The 27428-nt window shown below is 46.0% G+C and overlaps 1 protein-coding gene across 1 annotated transcript in view; it reads right to left on the reverse strand.

Moving 5' to 3' along the window:
- Positions 1 to 27428, reverse strand: part of MDGA1 (MAM domain containing glycosylphosphatidylinositol anchor 1) — a 137265-nt gene that overhangs the window by 39248 nt on the left and 70589 nt on the right. The window contains exons 9-10 of the mRNA XM_057370903.1: positions 6897 to 7166; positions 3463 to 3614 (exon numbers count right to left, since the gene is read on the reverse strand). Coding sequence (XP_057226886.1) covers positions 3463 to 3614; positions 6897 to 7166 — 422 coding nt within the window. The remainder of the gene's footprint in view (positions 1 to 3462; positions 3615 to 6896; positions 7167 to 27428) is intronic.

The raw sequence follows: 27428 nt of genomic DNA on the forward strand, positions 1-27428 counted from the left end.
CCTGCTTGCAGTATTAGATGGCTTTTCATTTCTCTTTAATGTTAGAGCAGAGCCCTGGGACAGGTATAAAATACACAGAGAGAAACAAGCAACTTAAAAGGCTTTTTATTTTTTAAGCAAAGATCTGGTTTGGGGAGGCTGCTTCGAATCCCCAAGCAATGAAAAGCATTTTCAGTTGGAGCGCAGTACTTCAGTGCCCTTTCTACGCTGCAAGAATACATGGCAGAAAAAAAGCTGCCCAAACAAACAGCCCAAAAACCTCGTGGTATCTGCCCACAGCCAAACCATCCAAGGCTGCGAACTCACCGAGGTCACTGGCTAAGGTGAGGCAAGGTGGTTGGCATTTGGATTGGCTGCCTCGCAGTAAGAAAGGAAAAGCCTCCCAAGCTGTCAGGACGGACGGCTGTGAGGCCCTTGCTGTTCTTCCCTGGACATGTTTTCCCCTCGGAATTGTCACTCAACAATGCCACTGCCTAAGCCCACCCGAAYGATACCCTCCAGGAAACCACAGCCTCTTTGCCAAGACACAGAGCAGAGGCTTTACAAGGAGCTTGCTCCAAGTTGCCATCATACGTGCTTTCCTGGGTCAGTGGCTCCAAGCTGTCGAGCTGCTTAGATGGTTTTAATCGGAAGTTAATTCTTATTCTAGTGGAACTGGGGCGTCTGTTGCGCCGCTCAGCCTGCTCCGCAGCACAGGGAACAATCAGCTCTGCTGGAAGTGCACCTGCCCATCTTGCTGGGAGCCCCCRTGCATTGCTTAGGAAACCAAACTCCCCCAGGCTGCTTGCAATTCCCCCAGTAATGCCCTAGGAAGCTGCTGAACAGGAAGAACTGGAGGAGGCATGGCAGCAGCAAATTAATAAGCAGCAACTTTGACTCTCACCCAGCCCCATTTTCAGCAGCTGCAGCTGGCAAATTTAATTCAAGGGTTCCCAGGTGCCTTGCAAAGCATCCTGTTGCTTGGGGATCTTCATACTCCATATGCCAAGAGCTCCTCAAGCAAACCAGGGAGTGTGAAATGAAAACCAGCAAACCAAATTGCAACCAGTGGGCATCCCAGGTTGTCTTTTGCRTTCCAACCCAGCAAGAGTTAATTCTCCTCTTTCCATCCCCTCTTTCCATGACAGCCCCTCACCACCCCAAGACTGCAGGCTGCTGGTGACACGTTCATTCATCCTTAAGGTGCTGAAGAGCCCCTGCCATGCCCACTGAGGCTGCAGAGCTCCTRGGGCTGGGGGAGGAGGGGTGCTGGCTGGCTGAGCTTTCAGCTTTATGCTGGCGATAAATCGGTTGTGTCTGGTCACGTGYAAGGCCTGTTTTACCCAAGGAGAACATTCAATCCCAGCTCTCCAGGAAGACTTTTGTGCCTGGAAAGCCAGCATATCCAGAGGAGGGTGTACAAGTGAACAGCAGCTCCACATTCAGGCAGACAAATCCTGTTTCTTAAGGGCTCTCCAGTCAGTAACACTCTTAAGCTTTTGGGCTTTTCACAGTTATATTCACTAAGGGCACTATGTTTTGCAGTCCAACAATGRAACAGAAGGATGCAAGGCTTAGCCCAGGTGCCCCAGCACAGAGAAGAGGGTGTGATAAAGCGGCAGAATCTGCAGGACATGTGAGAAGGTGATAGAGCACAGGAAGGAGCAAAAGGTYAAAAGGTGTCAAAAGGCTGCTTGGAGCCCAAGTGAGATGTCACAGCGAAAACACCATGAAGGCAGCACACGAACACAGGGAAGCAGGAGACTGGATATGAGAGGGGATGTGATCATCTGAGGCAAGGGAATGAAAAGGGCTCAGTAAGTACGGCACATGGAGGTGGAGAGCTCACCATGAAATGCAATCATTTTCATTGGAAAAAGGCCAGGAGGAGGCAATACCATAAAACCTTTTTCCAGTGTGCCCCAGTTTCAGCCAGGACAGGGCTAATTTTWTATAGCAGTACCACAACGAAGTGTTTCCTGCTTGTGCTTGACGGAAGTGGGAACAAAACTCCCCTGCCTCCTCCTCCTCCCTCTGCCTTCCCTTATTCCATCCCAGCCACCATGATGACACCCATGGACATTTCTAAGAGCCTTCCCATACACATGACTGCAGCAGGGCCTCGGTATCATGCTCCTCTAAAACACAACACTCAACAGCCACAACTGTGTGGTGGCGATGCTGCAAAACAGTAACAGCAGTAAACAATGGGGTATGAACAAAACTGGGTGTGTGTTTTTAAATTTGCAAGCCACTCAGCTCTCTTCGTGTCCTAACTTAAAGSAGAAAAGTGATTTTCCCTTTTCTTGATCCCTTTCAGTAGGAACTCAATTAAGAATAGAACCAAGATTACTTTCAGACACAGAGCAAAAAGGAAAAAACCCTCAACTTACTGGAGAAAGATAAAACACACAAATTTGTTCATTGAGTTGCAGTGCTGATAATAGCAAAACTTGGCTCAGAGGGAAGATCTACTATGACAAACTGCCCTCATTATTAGAGGCTCCCCCGTGTCCTGTATTATTATTAAGTACTGCCAACATGCTCCACGCAGTGTGAGTAACAAACAAAGGCTGTCCCACCCCAGAGAGCTCACAATCAAAYGGAGACATAAAACTGGAGCCTACTGTGCGGAACTAGAGGAAAGAGACACTTGAATCTTTTTAATTATTTTGTTTTCTATCTACAGTAAACAAACTTTTCCTCGCAAAATGCATTTGCTTCCCAGYGACCAGTGAATGGTAAGAAACACCAATTTTAAGTGTCCCCATTTTTCAAAAATGTTGAATGCAGGCGCTTTGCTGGGTGTGGATGAAAGCACCTAGCAATCCTGCTTAGATAATGTGCTCTTTAAAAACATCAAACTCTTTTCCCTACCCTTCTCCAACAAGCGATGCCTTCAGATTTCACTCAGTTCTCCCTCCAGCCCCCAACCCCCAGTATGATATCTCTTCAAACTCACAAACCTTGAAACCCACTTCTCTTCCCCTGCAGAGTTCATATAGGCCAAATAGCTTAGTAACTGCAACAGGATGAAAGCCCTTCTGCAACGCAAACAGCCRCCACTGACTTTTTCCTGCAGTTCCTGCCTGGAGAGCTCTTCAGCTCATTCCCTTTTTTCCATACGAGTGAGGAGGATGGAATTTCACTYGTTTGAATCTTTGGCCTATAAAACCTTCAGCACCTACTAATGACTATAAGGCATTGCTCCCATTAAAACCCCATTCCAAGCATGGAGCATTAACAGCCCAGTGGGGACCACAGAGCTTTGAAAAATCTTGAGTGTACCCAACCCCAGAGGTAAAAATGAACACCCAGCTGTGCACTTGGCCTTCTCTTCCACTGAGTGGGGAAGGTGCAAGACCATCAGGATCTGCCAATTTCATCACCTTCAGCTCTTAATCAGCAAGGAGACATTGATGTCACTGCCACCTGGAAGGCTGCCTTCCCAAGGCCAYGGGTTGGGGCTCCAGAAGACCTTACCTGCCGGACTTCCAGGCGGTATTTGAGGATGGGATCCACTGCATCGGGCTCCTTCTGGGTCCACTGCAGGATGTAAGAGTAATTCTTGGATTGCTTCTGGCTCAGGGTGGGGTTGGGAGTGTCATAGTAAAACTCTGGGCTATAAGCTTTTGCTGGAGGGGAAAAAAAGAAAAAAGAGGGAGGAAAGTAAAAGAGTGGGATCAAATGGAATGAAAATTACAAAGAGACGTGGTGAGAGGGGAAGAGCTCCACTCACCCAGCTTATCCACCTGCCTCTAACACAATGGACACCTTTCCTGTAGCACTGATGTGCCACAGGCTTCTGTGAATCACTACTGCTTTCACAGCCTAAACTGTTGGGAGGATTAGCAGCCCTACAAAACCAGTGGGACATGACCAGCACCTGAGAAGGCGGGAACTACTTCAGTTCTCCAGCTGGAACCAGCTCTAATATTTTCTCCCTTGCTTTGTAGTTTAGATTGAAGTAACAGCTTTAAACTGGCATTCCTCCCATTTCATCTGCTGCTTTACAGAGACTCCTGCTAACAAACCCTGAGGAAAGATCATCTGGCCAGTAGGTCATAGGAAAAGTGTTATTTATCACACAGGGACCACAGCATTAAAAAGGAGACCTTGCTCCTTGTGCATTTCCCCTGCCTTGGCAACACAGTACTCCAGCCTTTTTGTAACACAACAGGCAACTCGGCARCAAAGGGGACGCTGACCTCAGCCTGGGCAAAAGCAGCGGGAGCTCTGGCAGGGGCACAGATGTCTTTTCTAAACCCGTGTCTCTCCTTAAAAACAAAGTGCAGCTTTGGGAAACGCAGGAGGAAAAGACGTACCAGAGAGAAAACAAGAGTTCAGAGAAGAAGGGACTTTGAATCATTTCCTCAGCAGCTGCTGTCCTGGATCACTACCAAACAGAATCTGAAGGGTCCTGCCTTGCAGCCCAGCAGCTTGGGGGTTAATGCACAGGGTTCACAGGCAACTCGAGGTCTTATCCACAACGGGTCTTGCCTTATTTGAAACTACAATCATTTCACCCAGTGAACTTCATTTTCTTGGCAGGTCCTGTTTTGAGTCAGGCAGGAGTTGGAGCTGAATGAAAACTCAGGTGTCTGAGTTCAGGTCTGGTCTAAATCACCARAGACCAGAGAGATGCCTGGGCAGCAAGGGATCTGCTGGAGAGCAGAAAAGGCACAAACACCATCTCCCCAGGATGTCTGCTGCACCTTTCCACTTRAATCACAGCCCCTGCCATTCTGTATGGTTATAATTAGGCTTGACAGGATTCAATGTTTATTTTTTATGAACTCGGATAATATTGATATTTATTTCCAAGTCCTTTTTCTCTTATTATTTTTATTGACTTGATTTTTTGCACAACCAAGAAGTTCAGAACTACCTCAGAGACTAATTGCTGCTTATTCAACTTGTATTGACTGTGGAAGTCAAGCTTCATAATGGATTTCGAAATAAAATCAGAACTGATGATAATCATCATCTTGCATGGTATTAATTCCTTATTAATTGACTCCAAGATGGAAATAGAAGCTAGGAAAAAAAAAGCTTTTTGATAGAAATGCTGCACATCAAAATACTTTCAGAACTTCTTTCTGGAAACTTTTACCACTGCTGGAAAGTTTTGTCTTTTGCTTACAGCTGACGGGAAGAGCTGAAGGTTATTCACTTCTGTCTTTCAGGCTCTTCTGTGCTTGTGGACAGTGAGGGAGCAGATGATAAACAGCATGGGCCACCCTGGTAACTTCCTCAAGAAGAATGGGTTGGATGCCTCACTACCCTTCCAAAACATCTTGGAAAGCTAATCACCCATCCACAGAAGAAAATAATCCCATCCTGACCAGATACATGTATTGTATTTTCAGTACATCTGAACACCCCACAGTCACAAACGGATCCCTGTGTTCCTGTCACATAGGAAGGTTTATATTTCTTTTTCCACAGAGAAGAAACAAAAACAAAAAAGAGACCATGTTATTCTCCCTGCTCAAACAGGAAGGCTGTGGCTGATGGGAATTAAAACTCCAGCAATCCAAGTACAGCAGTCTAGTCACTGGGAATATTTTTCAGGTTACTTTTTCAGGCTCAGAAGGTGTAATTAATTTCTAAGTGTCCAGGACACAGGCAAAGATGTTGAATTGAACAGCTACTATCAGATATAAATGCCTTGGAAAAGGAGAAGGGATGCAGGAAAATTAAAGGCTTGCTGCTTTCCTGATGAGTGCTCTCTAGGGATGAATCCTGCTTTCTGCTGAGGGGATCTTATCTCAGGCCCAGCATGGCCCACTGGGTGCCAATATGTATTTGCTACTGCCACCASTGAGAAATTCCTGGGAACATTCTCAGGCTTGACAGGTACACAGTTTTCTGTGATGGCTCATTATGGTTTGCTATCACTTAGTGACCTGAGAATTACCAGCATAAGAAAAAGGTAGAGAGGGTAGAGAGGGCCAAAGCTCTCAAGCAAAATCCACTCATCCAAGATGAATGCCAGGAAATCTCAAGGGGTGAGAGCAAGGTYCGGAAAAGGGACGCAAATTGTAGAAGAARAATTTCTGTAAGCATCTCAGAGTTACAGCACATGTAGGAAAAACCTGYTTCAAAATCAGGCYTCTCTGGATGATTCCKTCTCATTTTTTCAAACCTGTCAWGAAAAGTATTGTAAATTGGCCCTGGACTCAAACCTGAGTATGTGAGCTGAATTTATTGCTTATTAAGGCAACTTCATGGGAGAGCTTTTCTAAAAAATTGTGCCCAACTAAATTCTGGGGTTATGGGAAAAGCAGATTTAATGATCAGCTGGAAAGGCCAGGTCAGATGTGCAGTTTCAGAYGCTCTAACTCTGCCATCCCTCTTTGCAGTTGCAGGTGCTGAAGGGGAGTCCTGTTACAGTGGATGATGAATTCACAGAAAACTGTGAGCAGTAAACCCATTGGGTACCAGTGTCCATTCACAGCTCCTGTTTTTTTTTTAGAAAGCACTGTGAAACACGGACAGACGGGATTCACAGGGAAGGCACAGAAATACATAATATAGTTTTTGTTTCTTTGTTTGCTTTTAAAGGGGAAATTAGATGGTTTGGAGCCTGTTGGAGGGATGTACAGAGCTTTTCACTTCCYCTTTGTCAATAGTTATCAACAACACAGGTTGCCTAAGCTTGAGAGCTGATGGCAGCTTTGAGTTTAAGTCCTGTAAGTGGTCAAACACCTCTAAAATGCACCAGTGGCTAGCACTTAACTGCTCTACATCCATCTGCCTGAATGATGGAGACAGATCTGTCTGCTGGCTTATGGAAAACCATTCCTCCTGATCAGAGGAGGCAGTAGAGGCAGTGTACCTGCACCAGTTTATGAGGTGCAAGCTGCCCATGACCCCATCCAACAGCTGGCTCTGATGTGCACTTTGTGACTTACCAGACACCTGGAARAGGCAGGTGGAGACTCCCACGTCGTTGGAAATGGTGCACTCGTAGTTCCCACTGGTCTCCCGGCTGACGCTGTCCACCTTGAGCTCCGAGTAGTCCTGCTGCTCGGCCAGGGGCTGCGCCAGGAGGCTCCCATTGAAGCGCCAGACGGAGGTGGCCACCTTCATGGGGCTGCCCTTGAGCATGGTGCAGCGCAGGGTGACGCTGTGCCCCATGCCCTGCCGCACGTCCTGGAAGGCTGGCTCCACCACGGGCGGGACTGGAGAGCGACAGACAGGAACGCTGTCAGGGAACAGCTGCCTCACTGAGCACCCACACCCCGAACCCCTCTGATGAGACAGGTACCTTTGATTGCCAAGGGAATGGAGCCAGGGCCCATCACAGCAAAAGCAATGATGTCTGACATTCCCTTCTGACTGGGCTGGGACACATCCTACCTTCCTTCCATTTATCAGGCAGGGGTAACCTTTAGCAAGCACTCATGCCACACTGAGCACCGCCTGGAGGAGCTACCAAGCCCTGCTCTCCGTGTGAGAAGTGCAACACCAGGAGCTGTATCACAGCTTGGATTCAATGCTCACATCTAATCAGAATAACGAGTCCTCTTACACAGCATGAAATGCACTTCCTGAGCAGGCAAGTAAGCTCCCAAGCTTCAAAGCTCCCAAGCTCCCAAGCAGTTGTGTTGTTCTTGTCAGTGTCTGTCAAGGTTAGCAAGGATGCTGTGCTTAGGTGGAGGGATGGGCACTGGCTCTCCCCACAGACCTGAAGGGGTTTTAGAGGSCCTCTCCCAAACACGTCATTACAGCACATCAGGGACTAGCTACAGGGACCCTGGGTCCTATTTTTGTCTCTGGGAACAATTCTGTGATGTTGGGAGGTGAGTCACATCCATGCCAGCTTGTCTGCCAGTAGTGTGAGAATGGGAATGGTGGTGTGTGTTCACCTCCTCAGCAAAGGGAGACTACTATGTCTTTAGCACTAGCAAAAATTTACAGGAGCCCCAGGATTTGGGCATGGCTGAGGCASAGCAAGGAGAAAGTCTGGATTGGTGCTGTTTATGTTATTCCTTATTTAATGCAATGACAGAGGACTTCAATCTCTGCAGCCATCTGATAGACGTTTCACTGGCAATAAACTCTTAATTAAAATATTACAGCATGGGGATAACCAGAAGCTCTCCATCTAAAATGAGAAAAGCTTCCTAAACACAAAACAGCTGTTAGTCTAAATGTAAAAGAGGGAGAAATAATTTACAGCAGCTTCAGCATAATCACAACTGACCTTCTCCAGATTCAAATCACCTTCTCTTCCACAGACAACTTGTGTGCGTGACAGATCTACAGAGCACCTGCTTCCTCTAAAGGGCCCCAGAATTGCCAAGCACAGCCAGGCTAAAAAACCTTCAACACCCAGCATCTGCAGTGCCACAGACACAGTTCCACCAACAATTATGGGTCAATTGGAATCCCTGCTGCCCTGAACAGAGCAATGCTGGGGAGGGCTCCAGCACACCAGTTTCTCTTCTCCCATTGCCTGACCCCAGCAAGAGCCACCAACAGCTCTGTGACAGTAGTGACATCTCAATTTTCACCACAGATGAAGGTGGCACATGCACCATGCCACAGGTGGGCATGCAGTGTCCCCTCTCCCAGGAGCACAAATGCATACGTGGGTATGCAGTGTACAATCATGCCCATCATCCCCTCCACCTGGCAGCCTTTTCAAGGTTCTCAGCTCTGTCTCAGGACCTTTTGCTGCACTTAGGTGGATTAAATGCAGCCCTTTCCAGAGCTGCTGCTGCCTGATGCTGAGTGGCACGGTCAGCTCATTAYGGATGGCTTTCCTGGAGATGTGTCTCTGCCAGTGCTCCAAGTGCTGACTTGCCTTCGRCTCACACGTCTCCCACCTCACAGTGAGAATAATGTGAGAAGCTGTTTGATTAGACCTAGTGCCATGAAYGTGTCATCTCCATCCCTAGCTGCTATCCCCATTTCTTCTGACACATCTGCTCCTTAATTGAAGCCGGTGGGGTCTCACATTATAATCTAGGCCAGCTGGTGATAGAGGGAAAAGAAAGAGAAAAAGGGGAGAGAAGAGAAAAAAGAAGGCTCAAAAAAATGGCACAGCCACTTCAGATGTACTCAGAGCAGTTGATCTCCTGAAGAGGAGAAAGAGGGATGGGAGACCAGCTTCCCTCACTGGACTGCAAGGACATGTACTGCAAGGAAAGTGCCCTCCTGGGCCTCACCGAGGGAGCGYCTGGGGCTGGCAAAGGGTTACAAAAGAACAGGGATGCTCCAGATGCTTCCTTAAGTCACTGAAACAGCAGGGCAGCCAAGGATGCAGAAGATATTTAATCTTCTTCAGCAGGAAAATGGAATTTACTTGATTTGCACTGGGACAGTGCAAATCGGCCTATGTTATCATCTTTCAAAGGCAATATCTGAAAGTGCCTATCAATTAAAAATTGATTACATTTTCTTCTCTTGTCTCTGGCATGAGGAAACACCCAATGAGCATTAACTCTGCAGGTAGTCCYGGAGCTCCTGGGTTTTCTGGACAGAGAGCTGAAGCAGTTTATCCCATCCCAAGAAARCATAGGGAACCACACCAGGAGTCAGCTACTCCCCAGGGTTCCCAATGGRTATGAAAACAAAGGAAGGTCAACAGCAATTACAGAGCCAGACATCAGCTCTGGCCTTCAGTGCCTACTGGGGAGTTCACGCTTGTTCAAGGAGGTTACACACAAAAGACAGACTCAGCACAAAGGTAGGGATTCAGTCTGTAAAACCTCACTGCTAACAACASAGCCTCTTCTGTTTCTGTTCTTTTTCCCTGGCTTAAACACGAAAGAAAGCTTCTTTAAATGAGCTGGTGCTCCTACTCCCCAGAACTAGGAACTGAACAGCTCCAGTACACCTGAGACGGGGACTATCTTGGAGGAGAGACCTCCGACATGAGTCCTGCATAGACAAATTTAGGGAGATGAAGGAAGGCACAACTGTTTTYGAGCTGCCTCTTACAGTCAGAGGGAAGCAGCATTCCTGCTGGCTAAAAGGAAGCAGTATTTGGMTATTCTGGCTTGGTGAGCTGCCATGATGCTCTCTAAGTTTTTTGCCCAGTTCCAAAGGTGAGTCCTCATCCAGACACTCCTCAAATGCCTTTCTGTATCTCCCTTGAACTCCAGCCCCTGGCGCAGAAGTGCTCTTTCAAGCAGCCTCCGCGTTGCAGGCAGCAAGCTGCTACGCTTCCAGGAGGTAAAAAAACCTCTGYGCACATACAATGCTTCAGGATCCCCTGGCAAGAAACACAGCAAACAAATATAGACGATTTTCTCAGCACACAGCTTAACTCTAGAAGAGCTGTCTGGCAAGAGCAGTGATGAAAGGGGTGAGGCAGCAATGTCGAAGAGAGGCTCCTCCAGCAACCTTGTTAAGATGCGGCTGCTGTGAAACACAAGGCAGGGCAGCCTGCCTTTGCGGCARAATTAGCTAGTTAGGAGCAATTCCAATCAGCCAAACACGGCAACCTAGTCCAGCGTGCCAGGCACCCTAAAGCAAAGCTGGGCTGCAGGCAGCTCCCTCGCTGTGAGCCAGAGCAGATGCTCAGCACCGAAGGGCTGCTAAGCTAACGCTGCTCACAGTGATGAAGGGCAGCAGCGGGGAAAGTACAACAAAGAAATGTCAAGCACCAAGGAGCGTTGCTTTGTGTTCCAATAGCCTCTAATTTTCTTGGTGTCACTGGAAATAATCAGAATGAAATGCTTATCCTGCTAGGTGAGGGAGAAGTGCACTCCTTCTCACAGTGGAGAGTTATGGTCACCTTGGTTTAAGCCTGTTTTAGTTTTAGCCTTGAGAAAGGGACAAATATTCTTCATTACAAGAGCCAAAGAGCTCACTGGCGAGGCTACAGTCTCTGCTTGTGCCTGCTACTCTCTTGTCCTGCTCTTGGGCACAGCTCGAGAAGGAATATTTGGCCATCACTGCAATGATTTCAGCTTGTTGCAGGTTCACATCAAATTCAGATGCTTCCAGAAGGCAAAAATCTTTCTTGTGCCAGTGATGAAGTCAGAGCATCCCAGGATAGCAGAGATGCACTATRAAGTTTTTCACTTGTGGGGTAAATAAAAAATTCCCCTAAATTAGAAAATGGGGATGTTGTCATAAAGCTGCTCAATCTGGTATGGATGAAAGGCAAAGAAAGGCTCCTGTTGGAGAGGACTGATGCACAGAAATCAAATGCAAAGAAAGGCTCCTGTTGGAGAGGACTGATGCCCAGCTTAAAGACAAACCAGCACTGAGTGAACAGACCTCACATGAATTGTTCAGGCAATAACTGAGAAGGTTGAACATCTTAGACATCACAGGACAAGACTACTATGCAACACACATGCAAACTGTGCTTCCCCACTGCAGTTTGGTAACTCTGAACAGCATAATCTGATCAAATCCCAAATGCTGGCTTGTTWTGGAAGGGTTGTCAGAGCTAGGGAGCTCTCTCATAACCTGTTTTCTGACTCACAAACAGCTTTGTCCCCCACATAGCCACGCACAGCTGACAACAACCATCTCTGTAGGTGGTGAGCTGCCAGCGTTTACTGCTGGTCTGTGCGCCTGCCATGGGCTGCTACACTCTTATTTTGCTACAGGAATTTGCTTCCCACAACGCTTCCTCTTCTGCAAGGAGCACCACAGCACAGCAACGTCCAGGGGGAAAAGAGAGACACACGGAGAGAGACACCCTAWTCGAGGTCACACACACACAGATCAGACAGAAGCAGCGCAGGAGTCCTGTATCCTCACCTTCAGTATCTGGTGTCMCGAATCAGGACACCTTCCATATCAGGACCTGTATCCTGGTCCTTCCATCCTGAGCCCAGGCTTCCTTGTTGGTGAGAAACACCCTCTACTCTATCCTTCAGAAACAGTATTTAAATTTAGTTTTTATTTAAGTCTAGAAARTGCAGTATGTAACACAAGTGATGAAAATAGCAAGTTGTGCTAGATTAGAAAGCAGCTTAATTTCAGCAGCTCTCAGCCCACCCCACTGACTGACTGCCTCAGAGCTCAGCCATGCCTCACAGCACCAGTGGGACTCCTGCCTTCAGTGCATGTCCCTTTGTGAGACCTAAGTGACCTCTCATTTGCAGGATCAACACTGCAAACAACACATGGATAACCTGTTATGGAAACCAGGTGCACTTAGTTACAATTTTTTGTTGTGTCTCATTATCCAAAGAAGTTCATGCCAACAGGAAGTAATTGCTCTCTCTAGAAAGCAAATCAGCACAGGCAGCTGTTAGGACCTTATGAGACCTATATGAGTCCTTCCACCATCCWTTTAATTTCTTAAAGGTATCCTTTTGCAGTCATACTGGATGCAGTGCTCCCTAATTTTTTCCACACAACCAAAGCAATTTTAGTAAAGGGTGCCTTACTTTTGCAACCCCCAGTCCCATAATCTGGGGTAATAAAGGTATCACAGGCAGCAGAGATACTGCAAACATCTTCTCACAGCAGGTAGAGAACTCTATGACTTCAGCTCCCGGAGAGGCCAGWACTCTCCACCTGAGTAAGTGGGAAGCTCTTTTATTGTCGCAAGACTGGGGAATCCCAGCTGAGCAAATGTGTCCCTTGCAAGAGCACCTACACCCCACCCTAGGAACATACATTAGGCACCAGCAGTTTTCCATGTGGAGACAAACATCCGACCCATATTAACAAGCCCAGTCTCATGTGCTTGTTTCTGAGAGATATAATTGAGTAGTTAGAMGCAGGGAGATGGAGGAAGCTTTGCTCAACCCATTTCAGCTAAAAGCCAAATCTCATTCTTTTATCTTATATGACTTTTGCCTTTGCACTTCAGTCTCACCATRTATGAAGAAATAAAATGTATGTTTTTTGCATAGTGCTAGAAAGCCAAGTGGCAAATATTGTTTTTTCAAAGAAAACAAATTTGTTTGAGTACATTTGCTSCTAGACAAGTGAGTGCAGGGTCTGGAGAGGCAGGGCTCAGAGAATGCTTAGTTCTGTGCTAGTTGACTGCTTTTAAAAGAAGAGCAAATTAAATGTATTCACTACCAGCTTTTCTGCTTTCCTCTTCCCTGAACTTTATAAGCCAATTAGCTCAACCAGTCTTCACCTAGTTTTTATAAAGAGGAATTTACTAAAGGATTTCCTCTTTCTGCATGATGAACTGTGCTGATTAATACAGGAGACCCCTTGCTCATTTTACAGAGTGCTTTGAAGAGGGTCCATCCTGGGTGGGAATTTCCAGACCTTTAGCCTCACAGATATGCCTCCTCAGAAAAAGRTCTGTCCCAGACATGCTGGAATGCCACTCCGATTCACTGCCCAATTAATTCCCACTAACAAGACACTACAAAGGCAAGTGTTCTTCTGCAGTCCAAAGCCACCTCATTCCCATGCCTCTCTTACCTTCAAGTGCCTCKTTTCAAAAGAGCACACTCCCCTAACTGAAAMAGATAAGTAGGAAAAGACGGTGCCYGTACAGAAAACACATACACACTGGTGTGTGAAATGCATGCTAATAAGCCTCCCCCCACCCACACACCACACAGCCAGCAAAGTTGTGCACAGGAGGAATGTACAGGGTGAGAGTGGGCATTTCAGAGCTAATACTGTCAATGCCAGACCAATGGCATGACCCCAAACTTAGTTGGGCTTTTTTTGGTTTTTTTTTTTTTTTTTTTTTTTGGTTTTGCCACAGACTAACACAAAAATATTTTCTCTAAATGACAACCAATTTTGCTAAATACAACATGGTGAAGCAGGATGATAGCCAGGCCACCCTCCATTCTCCTGCCCACTCACATACACCCTGCCCACAAGAGAGGAGCCCTCCCACATGTAGCAGTGTCAGACCACCAACTCTTCGCTYRGGTTCTGCCTTTCTTYTACAGGATAACACGGTGTCACYTCGTACCCATGCATCTRTTATTAMATGCYTCTGTATCTGTTATTACATGCCTCTGTATCTGTTATTACATGCTTCTGTTCAACAAATTGGTCTGGCAGTGCCACACCGCTCCCAATAGCATATAAATAGTTCAGGTGCAAACAATCACCAGCAGTCAGCCAGTGATATTCTTTCCCCAAAAGCATCCCGTATGCATTAATGTTTGGCAGAGAACCAGTTATCTTACTACTCAATAATTCATAGGTGTGCTACTCAGCTGGGCAGTTCTGGGAATAAAGCAACCCACTGCCAGTGCAAACTAAGGAAAAGAGGGAAAAAAAMCCCCAAAATCAACCCACAAAAAAGAATTAAATGGGCTTCTCCCAAAGCAAGGAATCTACATCTTTCCTCTTACTTCAGAGTTTATCACTAATTTTTCTTACCATCTAGCCTAATTCCCTTGCTGCAGTTTAAGCCTACTGCACGTGCCCCCATAGGTGTTCTCATGTCCTAGTAATCAACTCTGTACTATCCCCAGCATGTAAAGAAGGGAAAAGAGGGAAAACAGTCATCCTAGGATAGGCCCACTGCATTGCCGAGGAAGATTTGGAACAACTGGGAAAGGACTGATCACCTGCCCTCCCCAGCAAACCTGGTGCTAGGTGAAGCAGGACTTTAAAGCCCAAATTTACCCCATCTAATTTACTGTTCTTCATTAAAGCACTCAGTTTAGGAATGCCACCTCCCCCCAAGGCTATTGAGTGAGAGGGACATCTCCAGAGGATGATTCAGRTGATAGGAATTCCTAGCTGGCATCCCAGCCTCTGTCCTGCAGCTGCACAGGGAGCTTAAGGTGATGCCAGCCCTCACAGCTCTGCCATGTGGGATGAATGCAGAGCAAAGCAAATGCATTGGTCAGTGTCCTGTTCCACATGAGCCTCTCCAGGAACCCTCAGGGCCGTGTTTGGTGAGTCTAACACACATCTGAAACCTGGCCAGCATATCCTGCCCTGGAGATATCCTGCCCTGGACAGGAGACACCTCCCCTGCTCCAACTGCTGYGTGCCACAACAGAGCTCACTTGGGAAGGAAAGCAGATATCAGGTTGCCAATTCCCCATGGGAAATACWGTGATGAATCTTTGGACTCCAGACAGGGTCCAATCAGTGCCACCACCAGGGCTCATGTCCAGAGTATGCAGCTGCCACTACAAGGAATTGTCTGAGTTCCCACTTTCTCCCATGGAGATTCACACCCACAACCAGAGAAGTGACCAGGCAGAGGTGACTGCYGACTCCAAGCATCAGTCCAATAGCAAGAGGCTCCTATTCCAATGCCAACTGYTGTAGCAATTCAATTACTTCCATATATTTACACCCCTTTAATAAAAGAACTGAAATTTAAAAGCAGGGAGGCTGCAGGAGAAAAGTACCTTTGAGGACTGCAATCCTGTCAAAATGGGGAAGAGTCCCTGCTTTAGAAATGCAGTTATTGTCAGGGCTGTAGGGGACCTGAAGCTTCTGCTCACAGCTGGACAACAGCATTACCTCACCTTCTGTTCTCAGTTTGAAAACTAAATTGGGATCACAAAACAATCCCTCTACAGCTGCTTTCCATACAGGCAGGCAAAGCGAGAAGCAGCACAGCCAAAACCAAAAACACTGAATAAAAAAATCAGACCTGCTTTAATGTTGGTGTGGTGGAAACAGAGCTGGAAAGGGGAGAGATGCGAGCCAGAAAGAGCCTGGTAGGGAAAGGAAGGCCATCCATGGCAATTAAGCACTCATTGATATCTTTATTTTGAAATCTTTGTTYACAATAGTAAACAAAATGATGCATGGCGCAAAGCTAGACCAGGAAGAGTTAATACAGTGGTTCACCACTTACCTACAGAGTGGAAGGAGGGCAAGCTTCCCCACACAACACAAATTGTTCCTCAGCCTTTCCTTCAGGYCTAGCAGGGAATTTGGACCAAGGATGAAGAATTCTGCACAGAGCAACACTCAGTTCTCCATCACTTCTCTATCTTCCACCTCACAGTTCTGCTGCCAGTTGTTTAATATCCTGCTCTACTARCTGCCATCATTACCCCATTTTTCCATCCTTCACCCTTGATTAGTCTTGATTCATCTGAGGAAGATGACGACAATGAAAACGTAACTGTTCAGAAAGAGGCTGAAAGGATGCTCAAACTAAAAGATTTATGGCCAACATTCAGTCTCATAGATGRAACAGCTGAGGTCAACAGATATCAAAGCAATTTTTCCCATAAGAATTAATGTAACAAGGGGGGTGGTGCATACAGGAACTCAAGAGACGCATGCAATTTRAAAACAGGATCAGTATATATGGCATAGAGAAAGGAGAGGCAAGAACATTTTTTTACTGTAAGCATTTTTACTGTCACTCTCTGGATGGTTACCGCTTCATCATTGTCATCATCATTTTCAGATGAATCAAGGTAGATCAAATCAATCATGAGCAAAAGATGGAAAAATGAGGATGGGTTCAGGAGGTCTTCAGATGAAATGGCTGAGGTCTTWCAGAACAGTGACTGGCTCCAAAAAGCCAGCTGCCAAACAGCCACCATCTCTGCTACCTGTACGCCCTGTCTCTCCCCTCCATTCTTCACTCCATTAGCTGCATGCATTTAAAATGTGTGACATAAGGACCTTTGTCCAACTCCTCCTCTATTAATTAATTATGAAAAAAAAGCTTTATCTGTCCTATTAGTACTGTCACAGCTTTTCATGAATGTATCTTCAGCAGATTGCTGGTTACAGAGAATAATCTCCCTGYACTTTATTCCCAAAACTGCTGCCTGCCTATGGAGAGAGCAGAGTCCCGTTTCTTCAGGTACAGATGATACCACCCACCTCAGAGAACCATATGGACTCAAGCTATAGAGAGGACTTACTCCAGCAGTGGAAACCTGTCTCCTCTGGACGCTGGCTCTGTGTTTCCCAAGGTGCAGCAGCACACCAGCCTTGCTGCTGGAGCAGGAGCAGCCCTGCAGCTCCTGTCTTTCCCTGCATTAGGGRGAGCACTGTCACTTCTGACAGCCACAGGTGCTGTGGGCTCCCAGAAATCACTTTCTGGGGCCTGTGGTCTCCTCTGCAGCAGGGGGCACAGGAAGGAGACCAGTGAGAGAACTGGCAACCATTCAAGGACAGCAGCCTGCTCCCTCAACCTCCCCATCTGGCTATCAGCTCTGTCCCATCTCCTCTGGACTCAGACCAGAAGAGGAAAATTTATTAACAGTCCCACTYACTGAATAAATTTGATCTGACATTCAATTTTCCGTGACTGACCTCAGACTGGGCCAGTACAGTAGGAGCTGTTTGGATGAGCAGCATCCCTGCAATGTGGTACCTGTCTATCTCATACACACACTTCCTCGCGAGACCGTCGGCTGCAGCAAAGGTGATATGCAGGACAAGTGGGAAGGACACWCTCTATTTCTTCTCCCAGTTCCTGGATTTTGGTCCAAACATCTGAAGTTGATTCCATAAACTTTCATTTTTCTCATTCTCAACTCTCTTGGGACACAGAAGTTAAGGCTGCTACCTTCTTTATTCTGACCCACTGCATCAAGACCTGAAATTGGATCCTGGCCTGAGTCAGTCCACCAGCAATCATCATTCTGAGGGGTTGCAGCAGCACACACTGCAACACAGCACCCTGCTCCTTCCAACCTCTCCACAATAAATAATAACACCTCCCAGAATCAGATATCCCAGTGAAAAGGACATTTTAAACCAGTTTCAGAAATGCTTGCTGAGCCATCCCGCTGTAGTGGGTAGGAAGTAAATATATAATTCTATGTATAGTTTTCGAAAGAAACTGCATGGACTTAAATCTGGAAATATTTGTGGCTAAATCCGTGATAAAAGCCAGAGATGATGGAAAGACAGGCTACATCACTTTGTAAGACTCTTGCTAGGTCTATGTACCCTGATCTGAATTCATCAGTGCAAAAATGCCAGACTAACAAAAGATCGTAAAAATCTTAAAAATGCCACAGAAAGCAGTAAAAGATGTGGGAAAAGTTCATCCAGCCAGACCTTTGAGGAGAAGTTTGTGATGGCACCCTGTGAACACCAGAGAAGATAAAAATTATTCTGTACCCACCATTCATGTATCGCTTATGGCAGTACAAACACAAATCAATTGGGTCAGCCTAAGCAGATGAAGCCTCAGAACAAACAGCAATAAACCTTTTTATTCCTCACTGATTCCATAAAAAACTCGTGGAAGATGAATGTRGGATGCAACACTCCAAGTTAAAAAAGAATTATGATTAATGTAGTTTTATGGGTCCTTGGCAGACAAACTGGGTACTGTTTGAGAAAGCAACAAGAAAAGTAACTATCTTGTCATAACATCCTCAGGCTTTGGAAAGAACCTGGCTTGCTTCCACACGACAGACTAATTGAAGATGTAATACTATTCARATGCAGCCCACATTAAGCAGATTAAAAACACATTAACTGAAAGAGTTCAAAAAGAAATTTTAAATGGTTGCACACACCATTGGGATMTCTCTAGTGAGAGGAAACCTATTCTAGAAAGACATCTCTAGTAAGAACCCACAYGAACCTCTTAAGCTGATGCTGTTTCATATCTCCATCAAGGGCAGAGATCCAGCCAGCAGTCTGGCATAAAGTACAACAATTTCAAAGTGCCCTGCTCAGGCTGTGYAGCCAACACTGCACAAAACCACCTTTATGGTGGTTGCAATGATCATACATCCATTTGCAGCTGGCGTGACTGGGTGCAGACTTTGGCACATCTGTGGCATGTGGCTTGTGCTTTGCTTCCTTGCCTACCACACAAAGGCAGTGGCAATCACCATCCTTAAATGCCTGTGTCAGGATAAGAACCAACATTTGTACAAGACACAAAATAAGTAGCAGTAAATAACATACCAAAGAGATACCTCTGACAGGACAACTCGGCTTGCCTGATGGAATGGTCTTATGGCAACTCCATTCAACTTATCTTGGATAATTGCAGAACCACAGAAAAGTTTGGGTTCATAGGGACCTTTAAAGATCATAAAGTAAAGATTCTGGAAAGAAAAGTGTGAGGAAGGAATGTGTTGCTCTTGCAAGGGAAGAGACAAAGAGAAACCTGAGTTAATGTAACCCATTAACATCAGCTTTTAGCTTAATTCTGTAGTTCAAAAATGTCCAAATCCTTGGATGATTAAGCCAAATCTTACTAAACATATTGTGAGATGGGCACCACATCTGCACTAGTGAGATTACTTTTGAGAATCTGTTTAATACGTGTGACCATGCTGACAGAATGATGTTGGAAAAAAAATGAGAAGAGGGTTATAAAAATAAATATAGGGCTGGAAAACATGCCTTGTGGTGAATGGCTAAAGAGACACTTTYTGGATTGCATACTGAAAAGGCTAAGAGATTACTCGTTCTGGTGTCTGATACTACATGAGGAAGAGACTGYTGATAACAAATAGCTCATTATGTGAGAAGACAAAGGGATAAACAGAGCTTGCAGTTTGAAACTGAAATGAGACAGGCTTAGATTAAGTGACGACAACTGAACCATGAGAGTGAAAAAACACTGGAACAATTTACTGAGCAACACACTGAATTCTCTGTCACTTCAGTGTGTGAGGAGATGCTGCACTGAAAACGTACAAATAATCCAAGTTTAGGTGCACAAAGGTAAACTCACCTTGCTCCTCAGCTCCACCAGTGATAGGGACTATGCCTGGCATATAAATAAGTCTCCTGTCCAGACAAACAGCACAGAATGGTCAGAAAGAGATTCAAAGAATTCTTGCTTTCTCATAGTGTTTGGGAAGCTGGAGTCGAAGCATTTTGGATAAGCAGATTGGATTACAYAGGCTTCTCCAAGTGTTTTTTAAAAAAAMCAAAAAACCCCAACACAAAACCCARCTCTTTGYTCCTCTCTTTAAAATCTGTAGGTAGTYTCATTTGCATTTTTTCATTTATACATGTGACTTGGTTCCTAGAAAGTGAATCAGTATGAAAACTTGCCCACTTCCTGCATAAGTTTGGACTTTTGCAAAGCCTCATTACAAGCAGCCAAAGCGGAAGAGAAAGATTTTCAAACCATAAAACCTTACTTTGAGTTGCTCTGTTTTCCTCTGATCCAGCCAACTGCCACCATCTCCTCATCCCTTTACATCCACTACACTCTCTCCAGAACCCATCTTAGATGGAGGGCTGCTCACTTTCCCYCAAGCCCCAATTCTCCATTTCACAGCACAGCAGAATGCTGGCTGAAGGGCCTGTATTATGCATAAGCTATATTTTCTGCTCAGAAAATCCCAGCAGACTTAGCGCTATTAAGCTCATCTATATTGCATTAAGTTATTAGCCACTGTATTCTGGCTTATGATTAGGACGGTAGAGTATCTCCCTGTAATCAGTACTTTGTAAGGAAAATCCATGTTCAGTGCAAATGTTCCTGTCATTCATTGTTCTCTTGACCTCAATCACAGCCACTGTTGGGAACCTCTGCTCCTTTTGGCACTCCAAACAATTCCTCCTATGAAATGCTTGGCTGAGGTGCCACCYGGAGTAGTAGCCGATTTCCATGGGATTGCAGCACTGGTTTCATCAGCTGTGAGAGCAAGTCACAACAGACAAGAGCCTACAAAGAATTGGCTGGAACGGCCTTCAGTTGCCATTGTTTCTTTACCAGCAGAGATTTACCCCAGATGCTTCTTTGCCACAGAAATGGAGCATTTTTCAGTCTTTTCTACATCCCATTCATCCCTCTGCAGCTTGGCAATTCAGGACAGAGAAGCACAATGCCTACAGCTCCAGAGATACWGGGATGTCGAGAAGCCTGAGCACCTCTGAAATTTAATTCCCACTTAAACAGTTTCCCTATAAGAGCAAATGTAATTAGTGCTGTTTCAGAGCTCGGGGTCAGRACGGTCACAGCTAATTCAAAGCACCCCCAGGATGCTCAGTTTCCTATTGGGGTTTCTGTTCTTATCAGGAATGTCTCAGGGGTTTCCCCGTAAAAGTCCCCTCCTCAGAAGTGGCACCACTGTTCTGTGCAGTGCTTCCACGTGCCTGCCACAGACTTCCAGCTGGGCTGCAGGACATAGCTCTGCTCCAGTGCCAGAGTCCAGGGAGCAGGAGAAGAGTAGCATGGGATTCTGCTCCTGCACCCTCACAGATGCACCACAGATGGTGCCTGATGTGGTTTATGGCCCAAAAGTCCTRGGAGAAAAGCAAAGGTGTGGGAACAATGCCACGGCATCACATAGCTCACTCTGGAAAAGAGGCAGGGGGAAAAGTACCTCTGCTCCCCGGGCACAGGTCCTGTGCCAGGTGTGATGGTCGATGCTCCCCTGCAGGTGTGGACAGCTGTTTTTACTTCTCTGTGCCTCAAGCCCTCGTGCAGAGCCTGGGCGTTAATATGAGAAAATGGACTACAATTTTTGTTTTCTTGGTGTCTTCCTGGTTCCCCTAGTGAGTTCTGGTTCATGACATCTCTCTCTCCACAACCAAGAGGAAGAATTTGACAGGGACAGGGCATTCCCTCTTTTCCTGTCCYGTGAGCCCAGGCTCAAAATATGAGAGCTGACAGCAGTTTTTTAATTTGCTCCATTTCTGACTTCCCTAGCCCCATGTCTCCTGAAGCCAGTGTGTCCTTGTTTTGGCTGGCCCAAAGTTAATTTTCTTCATTGTAGCTGGTGCAGTGCATGGTTTTGAKTTAGGTACAATGCTGCRTTTTGGATTTAGGATGAGAATAATGTTGATAATGCACTGATGTCTTAGTTGTTGCTAAGTAGTGCTTTAACTGAAGGACTTTTCRTTGTCTCATGCTCTGCCAGTGAGCAGGTACACAAGAAATCAGGAGGGAGCATGACCAGGGCAGCTGATCTGAAATAACTAAAGGAACATTCCATGTCCAGTATATAAACTGGGGGCAATGGCTGAGAGGCACCAGTTGTTTCTTGGGGATGGGCTGGGCACTGGTCAGTGAGCAGTGARCAATTGTACTGTGTTTCACTTATTTTTCTTGAGCTTTTCTCCTTTTTCTCCCCCTCTCTCTCCTCTCATTCCTATAATTAATATAATACTGTATTTCAATCACTAAATTGTTACTACCTCAACATTTTTTACAGATCCTCCTCTCATCCCGAACAGACTCCCCAACAACTCTGATGCCAGCCTTATCTATCACCCCTAGCAGAGAATATCCCACCACACCACACTCCAGGATCCACAATGCCTTCTCTGCCTTGGCCCAGCTCACATGTCTATTGGACCTGTACCGGTGCTGCACAGGCCAAAAGAGAAGGCTTGGCAACAGCTGCCATGTCAGACACTACAGAGGTGACTCTCTGACCTGCTGACTGGAGATAATCGCAGGGCAAAAGTACTCACAGTGTACGTTTCATCCCTGTGCAAACAGAAGCAGAGCCAGGACAACCTCTTCCTTCAGCCAGGCTGTCTCGATGCAATCTGGGAATCACCAGCTGTATCACACTTTTGAGATCTTTGATACAGGTGGTTTTACCCATGGTCTAAGCCCAGACAAGAACAGGACTCAAAATCAAAGCAGTTTCCTCAGAATGGCAAGATGGGAAGCACTGGACAGTGTCTGGCAGTCCCCTGGCATCAGCATGCTCCAATGACTTAAAGACAAGCACATGCGTGGGTGAGACTCAGACAGGCACAGCCATGCAGGATGCTCAGCACAAAGCATTTGAGAGGATTCTGGAGTCCGTTTTTATCCCAACAAGTTGATGTGTACCTAGGCCCAACAGGGGAAATAGCTGCCATGGCAGGAGAACCCAAAGAGCAATGTCTGTATTAGAACAGTATGAGATTTGGTGTGCAGCCCTGAAACGGCCACAGGTGAGCAAATGTTTACAGAMAGATGACCAAGATTGTCTGCCATCCACTGTGTCTGTACAGCTCCCGTCTCTTGCTTCCTGATAAAACTGYATTGCTTTAATGTGTCTCTCTCAATAAAATTAAGTTGCTCTTCCTGGAGAGCCTGGCCAAAAAACAGGATAATGGCAGATTATGGAACGTGTATTTGTTTCTCCCAACAATATCCGAGAAATGGATTAACCGATTTAAACCAGCTCTCTTCTGAACAAACAAATTCATCTCTCTAGGCGAGGAGCTCTCACACAAGMTTTTACTCAGCCTGTTATTGCAACCACAGAGGTGTTCAGAAATGAGCAATGAGCTGCACAGAAGCTGAATGGCAGTGCAGGTAGGCTGCAATCTCACACAGCAGACTCAGATTTCCTCTTTAAAGAGGACTCCCACCTTCCTGATGTCGTATCTAGGTATTTTCCTCTCTTCTTTCATGGTCTTTTACCCAGGGCACAGCGAGGAGGCCTCACTGTGGCTTTGCATCTGACGTGTGGTGCCACAGACTGGACATGCCAGCTTCGCAAAATCTGCTCCCCAGACTCCGAAATCCCCCTGCCATCTGGGCCTTTTGCTTTATGTCTCAAGTCTCTTACATCTCCTGGCCACCACAGCGTGCAGACATGCTCCGTCAGACCAATTTCAATCAAAGAGGTACATCGGTTAAGCTCTCAGGGCACAAGAAAGACTTCCCAAGAAATCTCAGTGAGTGGCAGCACATGGGAACCTTCCCCACAAGGCAGCAAGCAGAGAAAAGACCGCAGCTCTGCAGASTAAGACCCAACTGTTATACATTGAGGACAAAAATTCAGAGCAGCTGAAATTCRTACGACTGCTTTACCMTRTGAAAGATGGGTTTTGKTTTTTTTTTCTTTAAAGCTGCATATAAAAAATGCTACCAAAAACCCCAGCTAACCCTGGGGCTTAGGTCTATGAACATAAAGGTGGTTCCAAAGAAGAAAGCTTTAACTAAGCCTTAGCCTGCCAGACTCTCTGGCCCTTAATGCCACGAGGCTGGCAGGAGGGTAGGGCAAATGAGTCCTTCTTAGTAACATTTGGTACAATCCCACATGAGGACCCAATCCAAAATTAATATAAGTGCTGTCACAGACTCYATCTATGAGGCCCCAGGACCAATAGATGGTAATGGTTATGACAAATCTGAGGCCAGCTTAAGCCTCTGTGGCTGTTTCTTTGCTCTGAGCTGTGGCCATTTGGGTTCACAGCCACGATGGAGTAAAACTTCAGCCTGTCCTGAGACTGACAASTCTAATTAGTTGTTAGCAGCCCAGGCACTGGTAAGCGGAGCGAGCAATCCTACTGCCGGATCACCCAGGACAGCGCTACGTGCACAAACACAGGCTCCAAGGAGCTTAATCCCAAACACAACACTGCAAGGAAAAAGTGTGTTGACAATCAGGAATGAAATCCTCTGCTATTAACAGAGGGAGTGGAGAGGTGTTGTGTGTTGAGAAAAATGCAGAAATAACATGTATATTTCCAGCTCAGGCACACAAACCTCTATACAACTTATTTGGGGAAAAGCAGGGAGTATTTCCATCAAAGTGAAATCTAACTATCAGGTCAAGCTTTGTTCAGACTGGTGGTTCAATCTCATGCCTATGGTTATGAATTACTTTACTCTTTTTASCAATTAAACATACCAGGTTTGCAAACACTGAATTTGCAGAAGGCACAGTTTTCCTTTGGCTTTGAATACTGTCGTGGTTTGAACTTGACTGAAAGCCAAAAAGCACCCATGACGCTCCCTCCCCCATCCCCCACAGGAGAGGCAGAAGGGAGAGCAAAAGCCCAATTAACACTAAAATTTATGGCTTTTAGATAAGATGACATAATTGAGAGAAAGATACGTATATGCTCCAGCAAATGGTCAGACAGGCTGAATAACTTAAGTTGCAAAATAGATTTATTACTAAAAACTACTAAGAATACTAACGCATTGGGGAGGGGAACAAAGACAGGGAAAAACTTACAAGGAGAAGAAATGAAAACGGACATTTTAAGACACCTGTTATTCTTTCCGGGAACCTGTCTCACTCTCAGGTCGCCCCTCCCCACCCCTCCATGCCTTCCCGTGCACAAAGGGGAGCAGGGGATGAAAGTTTTAACATAGATCAAACTACTCATTATGGTTATTGTCCAGCATCATAGGAGAARCGTTCTTACAGCTCCAACCTGTGGAAGTTCTTTTCCTAATAAACAGCCAGTGTATAACTGCTGATGGCATGGGATTCTTTTCTTTACCTCGTGGGAGAAAGGAAAACAGTCCTCCAAGGCCAACTGCTTTTTCTCAGAGCAAGGTYGCTCTCTCAAATCTCCTGGCAGAACACAGSTTCTTCTAAGCATCCACTTGCTTCAGATGTGGAGGAAGGGGGAGCCACCTCTTCCCCCCRCAGAAAACAATTTCTTCTAAGCGTCAGCTCGCTTCAGATGTGAGGGGGGGGGAAAGCCTCTTCCCCTTTTTTGGCTTATGGTCAGTCCAATCCTCCAAGGCCAGGTTTTTTATCTTGAGTGCAGGGCCTCTATTTTCTATACAGGTCTTCCATTAAAAAATAGTCCTCTCAAGAACAGCTTGTTTTCTCCATGTCGAGCACCATAGCAACAGCACAGCACCTGTCTTCTCCTTACTATGATCTTGGGTCTCCATTTTTTTTCCTTACATCTCCTCACCCTCCTCCTCTGTCTTCCCCTGGTGCAGGGCATGATACTAACAACCTAAAACTAAATGGAGGCCGCAAACGATCTTGTTTTGAATTCTTCTTAAGTACAAGACCATACGTCATCACAGAGGTGTAACCAACCTGTGCAATTGGCCCAGGCCTGACCAGCAGGCTGTCCACCAACCTCAGAGCCATAATGGATTGGCTCTAAAACACAGGGGGTGGGGCTCCTTTTGGTGGAGAAGAAGGAGAAAGCTTCTAGGACTTCCTCACAGGAGCCATCTTTGTGGTTTCTTAGTCCGATCCCCCCACCACCAAAAACCGGACTGAGTAAAACCAGGACAAATACAGACCCACCTGCCCCAGAACAGTTCACTCTTAAGCCTCTGATGGTCTAAAATGAACTAGAACATGCCAGAGTTCCAGTTGGCAGGAGAGCCCGAGGCTTCCCTCTTGGCAGCAAGACCTGTGCCATAGAGTACAGCAATACTGAAGCATGAATGGAAGAGCAGGAAAGCTCCAGCCACTGAAAGAATAGAAAAATCACCTTCTGCTCCCAAGTTGGCCCCTGAACTCTGCTCCTCAGCTTGGAGGAGGAGCATCAGGATAAATGTCGCTGATGAAAATAATAAAGAAAAACAAAACCGTCACTATGAATAAATGCACTCAGAAATTAAACCAACCAGGCCTAAAATTCTTAGCAGATGGCTCYATCCTGCAGCTCACATGGCCAAGCAGCAAGACAGAAAAGCCAGCTCAGCCATAGACAGAGGGGTCAGCTCTGGCCCCTGACAGTCTCATTTCTCTCAGACTCCCTTCGTAGCAGAGAGAGCTGCGGGGAGCTCTTAGGAGCCAAAAGCTCAGTCTTAGCCACTCTGCAAAAGCATCTCCATGCCAAAAGCATGTCTCAAGAGCACTTTTAAGAGAGCAGTTAATATCCAAGCTTATGTTTCAGGAGGGGGCAGGGCACCAGCAAAGAGCGCTGACATTGAGCTATGGCTTCAACAGTTGATCGAAACAGTTTAATGCATTTCCATTTCCAGTTGCATGGATCCAGCAATGTTTCTTACTTATTTACAGTATCACCCCSTCCCCTGCTCCCAGCTCTTGTGTTTGCTACACAGATAACAGGGGAAATTGATGCTGACTATCGTCTGCCTGATGCACAGCACTGCCAATGGATTCAGCAGGATTTTAAAGAGGAATGAGTCAACAGTGTGTGACCAGGAATAACATTTGCCAGTGTGTGAGCTTGAATAGGAAAACATATCTGTGCCCACCTGAACATTAGTTAAAGTGACAATGGCAACAGATGCCCCAGCAGGACGTGTTCTGGCAGTTTTCCAGGTCAGGGCAGAGCCAGACCTGCTCGTCACCAGCCCTATGGCAATGCCTATGTCTAGGACTGTAGATGGCCCCTGAAGTCCTGRCAACCATCCCTCCAAAGGGAACGTCAGTCTGCTTTTGTGATAACACCTAGCCTTCACTATGCTTTGAAGATAAAGCACAAGAACCCACCTGCTGCCTAATGTGGCAGAACTTTGTCCTAGGGCAATAAGTGTAATCCTTTAGAGATCAATCCCAGCTGATTGTGRGCTATTACTTTAGATCCAGAAGAGGTAAAATTCACAGGCCATGTTATTGCAGGGCAGGAGATACTCAGKTTAATTCCTTTTCTAGTCTTTCTTCCTGCAAAGATTTCACCTGCTGTGTGATCCCAACACAGAAAACAGGGCTATCCAAGTCAGTCCTATATAAATTACCCCATTTACCTCTGCTCTTCTTTCACTAGGAAYCCAGAGACACCAAAACCTCTGCCAAAGGCAAAAATGGCAGCAGCAAAAGTTTGCTTATCTCATCTTCAAAACTTGGTGAACTAATTAACAACTCTCAAGAGAGAAGATAGATGCTCTTCTACCAGGCTTTGGTGGTTACCAATGGAGAACCCATTCAGATGATCAAGCATGGGCTTAAGACAACAAGTAATGAGCGCTGTGAGGAGGATAAACATCT

This window comes from Malurus melanocephalus, unplaced genomic scaffold (assembly GCF_030028575.1).
Source record: "Malurus melanocephalus ecotype Western Australia unplaced genomic scaffold, MMel_1.1 scaffold_5, whole genome shotgun sequence".
In the NCBI taxonomy this organism is placed as follows: Eukaryota; Metazoa; Chordata; class Aves; order Passeriformes; family Maluridae; genus Malurus; species Malurus melanocephalus.